This window comes from Polyodon spathula, chromosome 18 (assembly GCF_017654505.1).
Source record: "Polyodon spathula isolate WHYD16114869_AA chromosome 18, ASM1765450v1, whole genome shotgun sequence".
NCBI classification, from domain to species: domain Eukaryota; kingdom Metazoa; phylum Chordata; class Actinopteri; order Acipenseriformes; family Polyodontidae; genus Polyodon; species Polyodon spathula.
This window is the reverse complement of record NC_054551.1, coordinates 25,766,668-25,781,249: the sequence shown is the minus strand read 5'-3', so window position 1 is coordinate 25,781,249 and position 14,582 is coordinate 25,766,668. Positions and strand designations below refer to the sequence as shown.

Below are 14,582 nucleotides of genomic sequence, written 5' to 3'. Positions count from 1 at the left end.
GCCTGGTGCAGCTAACAGATTTCATTTATCTCACAAACTTGTGTAGAAAACATTTTCTTGAGTGATTAACACTGTATATATTATACAAGAAGTCTGCTGTCATTTTAGCATTTCAACATAGTTCCTTTAGAAAAAAAAATGCTAAATTATATGTTTTGTTTTTTTCCTGAACTATTTTGGGAAGTTGTAGGTGAATATTTCCTAGTATTTTAATTAACTAAGTAAGTGAGGGAATCTTCCAGTTTGCATGTGTCGTACACAGCTAAAGAATTCAGGGTAATTAGATTGCAGCCAGGAAGAATGTATTTAGCTTTTGAGCAGCATTCATAACCCACTCTGTAGTTCGTTCAAATGTTGTTGTTGTGGTTGACATAAACATTTTTGCTAATTAATATAGTTGCCAACAGGAATAGGATATGCATTAATGACAGGTGTCTGCTTCTGAATGGACAGTGTAATGAACAATAAAAAGTCTAATTTTACTCACCTGCTGTCCTGAAAAAAAAGAGAAATAGTGTGGAGACCTGAGTTCAAAGGTCAGGAACATTTGGACAGTAGAAGGACCTGGCGTATAAATGCAGTATTACAGCCTAGCTGCATTTGTAGGGCGCTTTTTGGTTCAACTAAAGATCCTACACTTACATACATTGTATTTATTTTTTTATCAGGGCAATTTATCATTGTTGCCATTATGCCGGTGAAGAAGTGGATCTGGTCACCTGGTGTTGATGTTATATTTCATCTTTCTTTTATCTCTGTTCCATCTTCTGGTCCCAGAGGGTTAAGTTCTGGTTTGGTGGAATTCTGTAACTTGGCGAGGGCATCAGGATGACATCACTGTCCGTGTTTTTGTTTGATCAAAGGGTGAATCATTATCAACTGTGACACAGTCGCAGGCTGAGGCAGTACAGGGAACAGAAACAACATCTGAACTGAGCTAACTGAATACTCAGAGCTTTGCAAGAGACGCAGTGTTGTGCAGGTACCGAAGCTTTATTTATTTTTATTTTAAAAAATTACCTTGCATCAAGGACTGTTTAAAAAAAGAAAATAAAGTGTTTTCTACTCTAAACAAAACAATGGGAAAAAAATGGCATGGTGTTGTCAATCCAGTGAAGTGTTCTACAAAATGATGTATTAGAAATGAGGAAAATAATGTACAGCAAAGAACCTATAAGGAGTAAAGGAAAGGTATCTTCTCTCATTTTCTAGTAGTTTTGTGCAGCAGTTTAAAAGATTTTGATGGGAACTATTTTATTTTCCGCTTGTCTCTGTGATGAATGTGTGATTGCAGCATGGGGTTTTGTAGTCACAATGTTTGCACTTTTTTCAGAAAACCCCAGCAACTAGGATTTGCATTTGGCTGAGCAGCGTAAAACAATTCATGCCTATGAGCTTGGCTAGCACTGGTGTGTCGCTTTAGAGGGGGTAACGTACTGACAATAAGTTGATCTTAACTCTGGAATGAACTGTTACATCACCAAAGTTAATTGAGCTTCAGAGAATCATTTGTGCTACATGAATGGCTTCCCTCATTAGTTAGGCTAAATAGGACACCAGATGAATATGTGGTGGATAAAGTGTTAGATCTTGGCAGAAGATTTATTATTTTAATGAACATAGCACTATGCATTGAATAAAATATTGCTGAATTCAGTTTAACACCATTTTCAACCAGCGCTGTATACCCCAGGTGTTCTAGGTGGAAAATAATCTTTCTGCTGTGCTGCAACGCACAGACAGGATCTTATATAATCAGCATGATGCACATAAAACAAATCCTGGTACTAACTTCAGTGATAGTGCTTTACATTGAAACTTTATGTAGACCTGGGCAGCTGGGCAATGTTTAATTAGTTGGACTGGAAACACTGTAGACTGCTTAATTGTTTCAGTAAAAGGCTAGTGTCTTCATTATTTTTTCCTGATTAGGGAACCGTCAAGTGTTGGGATTTGGAACACACGTTTATTAATTTCTTACTGGCAATTTGATTAGTTTGAGAGTGTTGACAACAACTTGACTTGTTAAGTAAAGGGACTCTTGAAGCCTTGTTTTCAGTTTAAGTGCAGCACCTTCTGTCTAAGACCAGGATAAACCAGCGGCAGGAATTACGAAGACTTTGGACTGAAAAAACAAAAAATCTTGCGAAGAACCGACTAATTTAGAGTGTGCTGTCATTGCCAGATAAGGAGCTCAGTCAAACTCAAAGAAGCTGCTGATCGGATGAGGCTTCAGGCATTCGGTCTTATGACTGGCTTCTGTTCTTAAGCAGGCAGGTGAAATAATCTGTTACGCTCTCATCTACTGCATGCCAAAGCAACTCATTTTAATTTGATCCCAAAATTTGGATCAACAGTGTTGGTGTGACTGTTGAGAATCTATTTAACCAGTGCATCCAATAACCATCACAATAAAAATAGGTGGGACCAAGAACCTATGGAAACCTTTTTTTTTATAATTTTAAATATGCAGTAGGCTAAAGTTATTTTAACAAGGCCAATAGGCTGAGACTCAAAATCCTGTTTGAGACACTTGAGCGTGATAAGCAGAACATAGTGTACTGTTTTATTATAATGCATCATGTTGCTTCTGGGTGACAAACTAAATAATTGAGAGGGGATTATGAAAAAAGTGAATATGCTTTTGGCATTCCTTAAAGCAAACAGAAAATCTAAATAAGACATGCAGAAGGGTTATCATCTGGTAACTCATTCTTCCTGTCCTGAGGAGCACTATATAATACATTCATAGTCAGCCAGCAGCAGGATGACTGCCTGACCAGTGAGAGCTTAAACCCTGTCCATATTAATGGTGAGCCAGCTTGTGTGCATTGCTGGGCCAGAATTACAACGCTGCTGGGTACAATATTAATCCTGTAGTATTTTTTTATTTACAATTTCATTCTGTTGGATTTCATTTCTGCTTAACTATGCATGACCTACTTTTTGCAGTTAAGCTAGTTAGTGTAAAAAAAAAAAAAAAGAAAAAAAAAAAAAAAACCTGTACTGTTATAATTGTTTGGGCAAGGACATAGACCAAACTTTAAGAGAGGGAAGTTTGCATTCAGATTGATCTAAATCTAAAGACGATTTTCACAGAAACTGTAATTATTTTCAAAGACTGTATGGATTGAACTCATAATTTCAAAACTTCACTGGTAATACTGGAACACTCTCTGGGACTATATATATTTTTTTGGGGGGAGGGGGGGGGGGGGGGGGGGGGGGGCGAAGCAGGATATTTACAGGAGGGTTCAGAGTTCAGAGGGTTTTGTGATGGCCAAGCCACTTTTCAACACTGTTGGATTCTGTTTGCCACCAGTGTAGAAAAGTAAGAAATAATACAAAACATAATTTGATTTGAACTAAACAAGGCCTCAATGTTTAACCATCACAGGCATACAAGCGGCTTGAAAATTGCAAACTAAAATACAGAGGCAGCTGATTGAATTCTTTTGTTGGTACATTTTGTTACTGACCACTGAGACTCCATTCTGTTTGTAAGTCCCACATTTCTTATCAACAAACAACAGATGCATCACTCCTTATATCCAATTTCCTAACTTAATTTCCTTACTTTGAACACGGCTGTCTTGTATTAAAAAAAAAGTATATTCAAATCAATGTAATCACTTTTATCCCTGAAGGCTCAAAGACAGATCAGTGATATTGTTCGCATGAAATGCATGGAAACTTTTAGCTTCCAAAACATTTAGCATGATTAACAGTTTTGTGCATCCTTTAAACTGCATTTCACAGACAGCATTTCAATGTGGTATGCTTATACTCCCACCTCTACAGCACCAGGAGAAGAGAAGTTCAGTGAATACATTAAAGTGCTCTCTTGGCATCACAGATATTCATTTTTCACAGAGAAGGGATGATGGTAATTTCTGAACAGCTGCTGTACATTCAGCAGCTTTTGTGTGAACTGTAAGCCATTGGCTTAATGTAAAGGATATTCCAGGTTTACAGGAGCCTCTACATTAAATATACAGGTATGTTATTTGACACCCTATAGTTTGGTTTAAAATGCTTAAACTACACGTAATGTAAGGAAGCTGAGTTAAGCTGAGGGGTATGATGTAACTAAAGGAGCTGTGTAATAAGTTGGTCACTAGATGCAGAGGAAAAGCCTAGGATGTTTGCAGGATGCTGTTTAATAATGGCTTCAGTGATCATTAAGTGTGTGATTAAATGCAAGTGTAAATACTTTTTTTGTTGTTTTAACTTGTTTTTTAGAGAGGGACATTTGGAGTGAAAAGGACAGATAGAAATAAACTGAGAAGTGACGGCAGCATTACTCAGAATCTGAAAGAAAAAGAACACAAATACCACTCTGCCACGTAACCATGGAGACTAGCCAGCTATCGGAAATGGCAACTGAAAGTGACTGTAAAATGGATTCTGTAGAAACAGAAAAGCTTGAAAAAAAAAACCTGTATAGAGAAAGCAAAGATGTTAGTTTCCACGCAGGAATAAAGAAAACCATCGAAGAAACAGAAGTTGAAACCGCAACAGAAGAACACAAAAGCAGGAAAATAACAGAAATGACCCTTCAAGAGGAGGCTTTGCATGCAGACGTGGATTTAGAAGAGCTTCATCAAATAGAGTCTGTCGCTTTCTCAGTGTGTGACACCACTTCCAGTGCTGGCAGCATTTGTGAAACTGAAATCAGACACACAGAACAAGAACCAGGTCATCAAGGCCAGTTAGATAACATTATGACAGTATCTTCAGATTGTCATGTTAAGGAAGTAAAGGAACCTGTGGAGCAGAGCACCATCCTGGAAAATGATTTGTTTGAAGAAATGGAGGACTCAGATTTAGAGCACAGTATAAAAGAGGAAGCACTTTCTGATGTGTCTACTGAAGAAGTCGAAGCCTCTGAACTAATTGCCAGTTTACAGGAAGAAATAGCTGCTGTGTCTTCAGACAGCGAGATTGATGACAAATGGAGGAGCATTTTCACTTCTACTGTTAATAAAGAAAATGAGGATTTGTTCTTAGGCACAAATATCCAGGTGAAAACTACAGAAGAATCTGTTGAGGAGCCAGAGAGTGATGGACCAAGCCCAGAGGAAATAAATGAAGAGACTCAGAGAGAAGCCCCAACCACTGAGAAAAACAATGTAAATGTTGACAATGAGTTTGAAGGCAAAAGTGAACATGTTTTTCAAACAGAGGAAGATTTAACCGATTCTTCTTCACTGTTAGACCTTCACCAGGATGAGCTATCTGAGGACAACACTATAAAAGTCAAGGAAGACCCAAGCAAAACCTTAAAGCAAAATCCACACCCATCACACACCAATTCACATGATCCTACCAAGAAGATTCCCAAAGACTACTGTGTAATTGAAGAGTCACAAAATGAAAACGTAGACATGGAACATGTTGATTTTATAGTTGCACGTAAACAGTGGTTGAAGATGGAGGAGTTGACAAAATGCCAGAGCTGCAATTCTCCAGTCAAGCAGAGTAAGTGCCAGGCAGGTCATAGCTTCATGCACACTCCTGTTAGAAACATTGAAAAACCAGTGACAGGTCAAGAGAACAGAGAGGCACACAAACGACAAGTAAAAGATGTGGGGGTAGGAAGTTTTGATATAATGATGGGTGAGACTTTAGGGAAAAATGACCACCAGCAAACTCTCTTCAGTCCTTCCTCGGAAGATTCTGGTTTGGATGATTCCAGTTGCAGATCTACCTATGATGATACAAGTTTAACAGCCACTGACACACTGGTGTCTCCAAAATCAAATCAAGAAACTCCAATTGAAAAGGAGATCCGGCAGGCTATAGAGAGGGAAGTGAATTTAAGGCGTGAAAGGGGGATTTCACAGCCAGTTGTCTCAAACGAATATGTGGAGATCAAAACCAAACCTTCCCTTCTCCACCAAGGATCTGATAGTCCTAAAGGAACAACTAAGCAATGTGCTGAGCTGCAGATGCAGAGAGAGATTTTACTGGAGTGCAGTAGAGAACATGACCCTGTTCAGCAAGGAAAGGTCTGGGACAAGTACGACAGAGGACTGTCCCAGGAAATAGATGAGAAAAGGAAGATAAATCAAACACAAGATCAGTGTAAAATGCAGAGGTCACTGTCACGTGGGCCTCTATATCATGAGTTGTCTGCAGAAAACGTTATTATACTGGAGCATGACTCCTTTCTCTCCCCTGCAAGACAGTGTGGAAAAGATCACCCCGTTTCTCCTGTACGCAAGAAACAAAATGAGTGGCCCCCAGAGACAGCAAGTGTGATCATACTAGAAACATCAAACCTGATCATACGCAGTGCATCCGAGTTTTGTCTATCTGCTGCACAAGACAGCCAAGAAAATACTATTCACAGCAACCCTTTCTTCAAGCTACGTTCCAGGAGTTCTCTGTCTCTAGTCGACCAGGAGATTAAAATAGCGACACAGAGAGAAGAAGAATTGCAAAGACAAAGGGCCAGTCTTTATTCAAATGAGAAGACCGGATACAGCACTGCACTGGCATCTCCAAACTTACTGGACCCCTTCTCGTTTGATAAAGCAGGTAAGCAATCAATGTTGGCAGAAAGACTAAAATGACAAAATTAATTTAAGATTGCTAAACCATCAATGGAAGATGTCTGGCATGTTGATCAATACCCAAGGAAATTACCATGTGCATTTTTAAACCTTTCTTTTGTTGTCAAATCTTTTTTTCATAGAAATGCCTTTGAGATGTAGATCCTCCCCTTCGTCACCTATGAAATCTTCATTTAAAAACATGGACCAATCACCTCTGAGGTGTGATCGTAAGGTTAGTAAAAAATATATTTTTAATTGGACATACCCATAGCTAGGATAATTTATTTAAATTCACAATACACACTATAATGCTACAGGAACATACAATAAAGATGAAAACTTTAGTTTAAGAAATAAATCGTTGTCAGTTAGTTCTCTTTGCGACCAACTGTCAATATCAGAAATTAAATTACAAATGTTGAAATATTTATACAATTACACAACCATCTCTTGGCAGTTTCTGGAGGCTGCAGCAGGGTCTCGTCGCAAGAGTGAAATGGCACTTCGTTGGGAGGCTGGGATATTTACCAACAATGAGTAAGAAGAAAATGTGCAGGAAAAACAACCCTTGTTAAGGGTTTAAGAATATCTCATTTAAACTTTTCTCAAGAAAAAAAAATACATAGTTAAAAGTTGCTTTTGTAGTTTTATGATATGCATAATGCTGTCTTAGCCAGAACGTATTATTTAAGTACTGTAGTTGTTTTGTAATTCGTACATGTGCCAAGAAGCTTTTGTGTCATTGTTGTTATTTATATATATATATATATATATATATATATATATATATATATATATATATATATATATACACACACACACACACACACACACACATACACACACACACACACATATATATATATATATATATATATATATATATGTGTGTGTGTGTGTGTGTGTGTGTGTGTGTGTGTGTCTGTCAAAAGAAACTTATCACTATTATAATCACTCGATCATTCATCCTCGACCATGACACACTTGAGTGACTATGACTGAAGCATATGCACTTAATCAAGTAATTAGTGACAGTTGATTGGACACTAGATATGGAGTGATTTCAGCTTGAATAAAAGCAATAAAACATGTCTGTAAAGACCGCAGCGACTTCGTACAATTGGTATATTGGAGGCTGGACTAGAGCAGCGCACTGTGGCTCGCCGTCTTGGGTGTGCAGTCAGCAGTTTCAAACCTAGCAAGACAGTATAACTAGACACACTCTGTCAATGACAGGCTATGAACTGGGAGACCAAGAGTCACAACACCTGCCCAAGATCGACAGATCATTTTGCAGCATCTCCGTGGTGTCATATTGTTAATCAGCACAATAAAAAGTCACTGCACCTGCTCTAAAACAGTGTGTGCCATTTTTCAATCACACCTAGTGAATTTTATCCAAATATAAGTGACAAGTTTCTTTTGAGGCTCAAATGTAAGTGATATGTTTCTTTTGACACTCAAATATAAGAGATATGTTTCTTTTGATGCTCACTATAGTTTAAAAAAATCCCTTATTTACGCATTTTCTTCTGTTACAGTATACTGTGTTATAGCCGTGTTAAAATAGCTTTACCTCCAAATGATATAACAGGAGGATTTGTGAGTTTGTTTTGACATCTTTTAAAGAGCTTGTTGCCCCAAAACTGAGAGAAAGCATTTTGTGCATTCTACATTATACTGTATAAAGATGCTCAAAGTACAGTAGTAGTCAACACTGCTTAAACATGCTTTGTCTTTAAGAGTCCAGTTCAATGTGGATGGCATGTTTTCAAACCTTTTTTTTTTTTACTATTTAGTTTGAATTAACTTTGCATCTTAAAAGGCTAAACTGGATCTTCATTTAATCTATTTACATCACAGGTACTATCCATAAAAAACATAACCGCTTCAAGTGTTTGAGTCAGTCAACACTTAAAAGGACAAGGGTTTTTAAGATGCTCATCAAAAATGTAATATTTTAAAGTGTGTTTCGCTTTGCCATGGCATACCTTTACGAGGGTATACTAAAACAGACACAAACTTAACTATTGCCACATTTTTCTGTGTATGTCGTATCTAACATAGGCTCAATTATGCATTTTTTCTACACTGCATCTTTTTTTTTTTTATGTGAACACCATCTTTAAACAACATTAGTTTCCATTGAGTAGTTTAGCTTTGTGACATTTGATATTGTTTAAAGTTGTGAACCCGGTATGGAACCGTGCCCTTTAAATATTTTATTTTCTCTTTGTGGTGGAGGGGTAATGCAAAATAAAAACTCTTGAACTTCAATTGCTTTTGTTTTTAATTGCACTGAAAGTTTCAAGCTTTAGCTCAATCAGTGTATGTAATCAACTTGGAAGTGGATCAGGAGACAGGATTGGTTGGCTCTGCACTGGTCACAGTGATATAAAGATAGAAACCATTCAGGGGATCACAGTGCTTTACAATAGGCACTGATGTGATTTTAAGGAAATGTGAAGGCAGTTGTATTCAACAGCACAAGCCAAACTCCATTATCTTTCTGGAGATCAGTAAGTTGTTGTCACATTTAAAGACTGGCAAAAAGGAAAGTATAAGATAATTACGGTTACTAAACTTTCCTTGGTAGCGGAGGTATATTGAGAGCGCAGACTAGAAACACAATGTTTGAAATTAATCTTCCACAATGTAAAATACATGTTTTTATACTAAATAAATAAGAATGCACTTATTAGTAACAGAGAAAATATAGATTAATAATGAAAGAAAAGCATAACATTTTTTTGGATACTAAAATCTGTAAGCCTGCTTGAATTGTTTTAGCACTTTCATAAAACAAAATATAATACTAAAAGGTGCATAAGGCATAGAAAAACAATGGTGCTAGATTCTCTACTTTTTAGTCCAAAGCAGCTGGATTATTATTATTATTATTATTATTATTATTATTATTATTATTATTATTAATTATTGTAACTTTCAAGGGGAAGCGCTTTGGAGAATTTAGCCCATTGTCCTTCCAGACTGGATTACAAAACACATCAGAAAAACGTAACAGTTCTCCAAGTGACTTGCTTTGCTCTAGATTGATCAGCGTATCTGTCCAGCCACTGGAAAGGTTAGTGGTGTGGTGCTGATCATACAACAGAGAGGAGTTCATACAACAGCAACAAATGTTATATTTGAGCCCATGAAAATAATTTACAAAATGTTTTGTTTGTTCTTCCCCTCCACCCCACCCTCAGAGGGAACAGGAATATTGCCAAATGACTTTAAATAATTCATATTGTAGATACAATACAGCGCAACAAAGCATTGTCAGGAACTCTGAAAAAACATAACATTCAAATTATGCTTCATCTTGTTCTGTAGTCTACTTACACTTGCTTAAGGAAAAGAAAATTATTTCATACTTAGGACAGAAAAAAAGTATAACCTGTTCTAGGACGAATCTCTGATTCTTCATGCAGGAAAGTTCACATTTTGAAAATGTTTCTGTCTTGACCCCAAGATTGTATTTTAGATGTAATTGATTGCAGCTAGGCATGCACTCAGAAATACTGTTTCCACAGATGTAGACAGTTAAAACAATATCCTTAATCATATGACCCTATGAGGAAAGGAAAGAAATAACAAAGCATTTATACACAATAAATTCATAGCCAACTGTCTAAATTGCCACACTAACAGAAGCTGTATGCTAGTCATGATGGTCTTAAGTCATTTAAATTATTTGGGATTTTCCTGTTCACTGGAGTAAGACATTAACTATTTATTAAATAAACATTTATTAAAGCCTTATGTCAGTCTCTCCTAATGCCGAATCTTTCATTTCCACTTCATTGTCTTTCACATTCTTAGCTGTAAAAAAAACCCAGAATATTATTTACATGCAGATATTCACGTTTTACTATATTACCACACTCCTAAGTAAAAATGGTATAGTATTTTGAACAATGAAGCTTTTTAATAAGAATGGCTATCTAAAGTTTTAAAATCTATTTTCCACCATTGACTTTATTAACATTACCACTGGACCTTTATCTAAAATTCAGGTTATACAAACACTTCAAATACATACTAGATAAACTGCTGCATCCTGGTACCTGTGCAGTTGGTTATATAGTTTGACTGTATCTAGACCACTGGAGTAGGAAATTATTAGGATCCATCAATAGGGTCATTTAAAAATTTTTTTTGCATATCCCAAATAAAAATTAAAAAAAAAAAAACACACAAAGACCAAATCATCTTCACCAGAAGAAAAAGGGGACCAGTGAAGATACTGCATGTAAGAGGTAAGATTTGATGGTCCTTGGTTTTATAAACTTCTAGTTAAAAATAAATAAAAGTAATGTCAACTGTAAATTATTTATTAACAAGCAGCTCTGGTAATGTAAAATTAAATTAATTATATATCAGTGAGTGAATGTTCAACACATTCTATAAAACATTACAATAGGTAACGTAATTTTACAAACCTTTTCAAATTATGAAAAGATTGTGTAATTCGAGGATGAGTTCTGTTAATATTTGCCAGGTGATGTATTGATCTCATTCATAACATTACTACATACAATAAAAACTAAAAATGCAAAGGCATTGGCAAAAAAAAAAAAACAACAGATTTATATATTTTAGGGTAGCAGTAGTTAGCTCTTATTAAAATAGATGCCCTCATCTTCAATGGAACAGAAAGTGACTTCCAATGGAACATATATTTTTAATTATAATAACACAGCCTCAGTTAAGAGATTTCTTAATCTAAATCAAACCCTGCTTTAAATAGCAAATGTCAGTAAAAAGATGGTTTACCAGCGATTATTCTGGAAATCGTGCCAGTAACCCACTACGCCCAGTTAAATATCAATCTCCTGTAGGCGAATCAGAGTTTTATACTTGGAGATTTAATTTCTGAATACTAGGTCTACTTCTGTCTTTATTTATATCACAACCACGGAAAACTAAAATAAAGGGGAAAAAAAAGAAGTTGAGACAACCATGTTTTACATATTTCTTTATTTCACACAATATGGGAAGTTTATTGTATTTTGTTGTATTATTATTATTCACTTGTTCTGTTTTTTTTTTACCTTGGGGTACTGGGACGGGGCCTGTAAAAGGCCACGACAAGCTGAAGAACCGCTAGAGGCATCACAGAGCACCCAAGGAAAGGGTGGTCCCCAGCATGCTTAACACAATAACATAAAGAAATACAGAAAATACAACATCCTGCAAGCATGTCTACAGTATGTGTGCAATACCTGCAAATTAGAATCACATTTCTAGGACAAGTTGACGTTCCTTGGTTCGTTTTTTTCCAAAAAACAAATAGTGGTACTGTAGTACATCACATACAAAATGAATCACACATCCTCCACTGTTAGGAGTGTCTAATATCCACGGTTAAAAATGTAAAATTACGGATACAGCCAGCTGACCAAACAGGTGTAGATATGTAGTATGTTCGACACAACATTCTAGCTGGGTTTAAATTCCATGGTAAACTGCAAATAGATTATACAGGTTTGGACCTGCATAATCAATAATACTTACTTTACTCCAGCTTCCTCTGTAAACAAATGGCAGGATAAATGCAATACATGTGAGCAGCACTGTGGAAGACATTAACACACGATGCACCTGCCACGGGGGGTATTGTTCAGTTCATATTTTTATTTGTCAAATACTGAAAAAGGCATTAATGAGGCTTAAGCAATTGCTAAGAAAAAATATGTTCAGCGATTTAGATATTTCTGAATTATTTTCCTGCCCACTAAAGTGAACTGAATTAGGCAGAAAGCGTTGTGAAAATAACACTTTAGCCTGAGAACACTAGATTTTATCAGTATAAAAAAAGAATCAGTCACCTGAAGCCAAATCTTCTGCCCAAATAGTGTTGATTCCGGCCAGAGGGCCACAATCACACTAACGCTAACAGAAGTCGTCCATGAAACCAGCATTAAAGCACCTGCCAGTTCATGAAATGAAGGAACATGTAAATAAACTTCTACAAGAAATGCTTGCTTTGTTAAGTGAAAATAATACTTAATCAATTTTACTATACTTAATGCCATTAAATTCTATTTTCCAAAGTTCAATTACACTGCAATATTAAAAAAAAAAAAAAAAAAAAAAAAAAAAAAAAAAAAACTAGATAGAGATGGCTGACTTGACCAAGAGCCCTCAAACACTTCATGGGACCTTGCAGTAACTGTTCAGAGAGGCTGTAAAGGCCACCCCATTGACACTCTTTACTATAGAGATGTAACAATGAAAACAGATTTTGTTAGCCATGGCGACCCAACCGATCCAAGGAATTTCCACACAATTAACAGACTTACCGGTTTCATTAGAACAGGTGATTCTGTCGTCGGCTCCACAGTTGATATAGCCTGAGTTGTTATGGGAGTTGAATTACCCACTGAAATGATCGGACCAGGCATTTTCATCCAGTAAGTGTCAAATGCTGAAGAACTGGAGCACTGAAATAGAAGAAAATGTTCAGTCAGATCAATTGATTAGCATTAAGCATGTTGTTTTTACATTCTGTTTAGTCCAGTGTCAATTACAATGATTGTGGCTGGACTGGCTAATTGTTTGTATTTAAGTATGTTTAAAAGTTTTTTGCTTGACTGAAGTAGATTTAATATGGATAATGGATGCAATGTGTAATAAATGTGATGTATAATAAAATGGGGTTGTCACTTTATTAAATAAATGAATGAATAAATGAATGACTGAGATATACCAAAAAGATTCTCACTCACAAAAACTAAACAGCAGGTGGCGCATTTGAAGGTACATTCCAGACCACCTCAACCTTTAGTTTGTCTGACATGCTTGTGTGACTGACTGCCGAGCCCTGTATATAATAGATTCAATTGTCACTGCGCACTAAAAAAATTATTTTACAAAGCATTTACATCAGACGGAACCCAGTTCACTGGCATTGTTTTATATAGTACAGTAAAGATTTAACTTTAAAAAAAAAAAAAAAAAAAAACCTTTTACCTTTATTTCTCCACAATTTAAAAGCTGAGATACATAATGATCAACCAGAGTAAAAGAGACAATTGCATCTCCACTCAGATCTGCTGTGTCCCGTGCTTGTATCAGAAACCCTTTAAAAGTAGACGATCCAGACAGGGTAACTGAAAGAAAAACAATATCAATTAAATGCAGAACAGGTTTGATTCAATTAATACATCATCCACAGCCAAAAGCATCTTCATCTGCTTGGTTTACATGCAGTTTAGCATTTACCCTGTCTCCTCTGTCGTGAGAATGTGTGGTAAACACGCATCCATCCTAACGCCATAGGAAGTGTGCGGCCAAAGCACGGTACAGCTAAAAAGGGTGGCTAAACCCCTTCTCGCGCTAAAAAGCTGAGCAAATTGACAAAAAACAAAAAAGTTTTTTTTTTTTTTTGCATGGCAACACGTTTAAAAGCCGCACCATATGTTCAGTAGTTAAGATCCTGTTTGTGACGTAACCTTGTGCAACTTTCTACTATAACCGAAGTTCGTACCAAGCATTCTTCATCAACAACTGAGATCTGCTGGAAGCAGCCCTGGCAGCTTCTTTGACCAAATAGGGGTTCAGAGACCTCTACAATTTCATATTACTGCCAACACTACAGTAAACCCAAATTGCCCGAAACATACAACCATATATCATGTGAACCAAGCCACTGAGATACATTTAATAAACTCTTTAGAAGCATATTCAAATTATTAAGACATGCTGAAATACTGAGCTCCATAGTTGAGATTTCCAACAGGCAAGCCAACAAGCCAATTTAGTGTGCAATTGCATCAATATGTTATTTAATCTGTAATGTTTCTATCGATTGTTCCAAAATAATAAATAACCTACACTTTACTTTCCTGGCCTCAATAACCTGCATGACTCATAAATAAAACAAAGAATAAACTAGTTTTGTCTGTAATTTACCAGGTGCTGGTTTTCTGTAAAAGGCCTTCTTAATTAATTACCAGATTGATATGCAAGCCATGTTCCTTATTGTGTAAAAAAAAGCCACGTCACTTTATT

General features: G+C 36.3%; 1 protein-coding gene across 1 annotated transcript; it reads left to right on the top strand.

The window, feature by feature from the left end:
- The first annotated feature begins 880 nt into the window (after nt 1-880).
- On the top strand, nt 881-7,357 carry LOC121330566 (mitotic interactor and substrate of PLK1-like). Its single transcript, XM_041277174.1, has 4 exons — nt 881-982; nt 4,243-6,543; nt 6,701-6,792; nt 7,018-7,357. Exons 2-4 carry the CDS (start codon nt 4,353-4,355, stop codon nt 7,099-7,101), a joined length of 2,367 nt encoding a protein of 788 aa, XP_041133108.1. The 5' UTR covers nt 881-982; nt 4,243-4,352; the 3' UTR covers nt 7,102-7,357.
- Nucleotides 7,358-14,582: the final 7,225 nt, after the last annotated feature.

Bases quoted from the DNA above. Each gene is read 5' to 3' on its own strand.
- LOC121330566 (XM_041277174.1), top strand. From the start codon at position 4,353: ATGGAGACTAGCCAGCTATCGGAAATGGCAACTGAAAGTGACTGTAAA. The intron at 6,544-6,700 runs GTAAGCAATCAA...TTTTTTTCATAG, and splicing joins CTTCTCGTTTGATAAAGCAG to AAATGCCTTTGAGATGTAGA. The intron at 6,793-7,017 runs GTTAGTAAAAAA...ATCTCTTGGCAG, and splicing joins CTCTGAGGTGTGATCGTAAG to TTTCTGGAGGCTGCAGCAGG.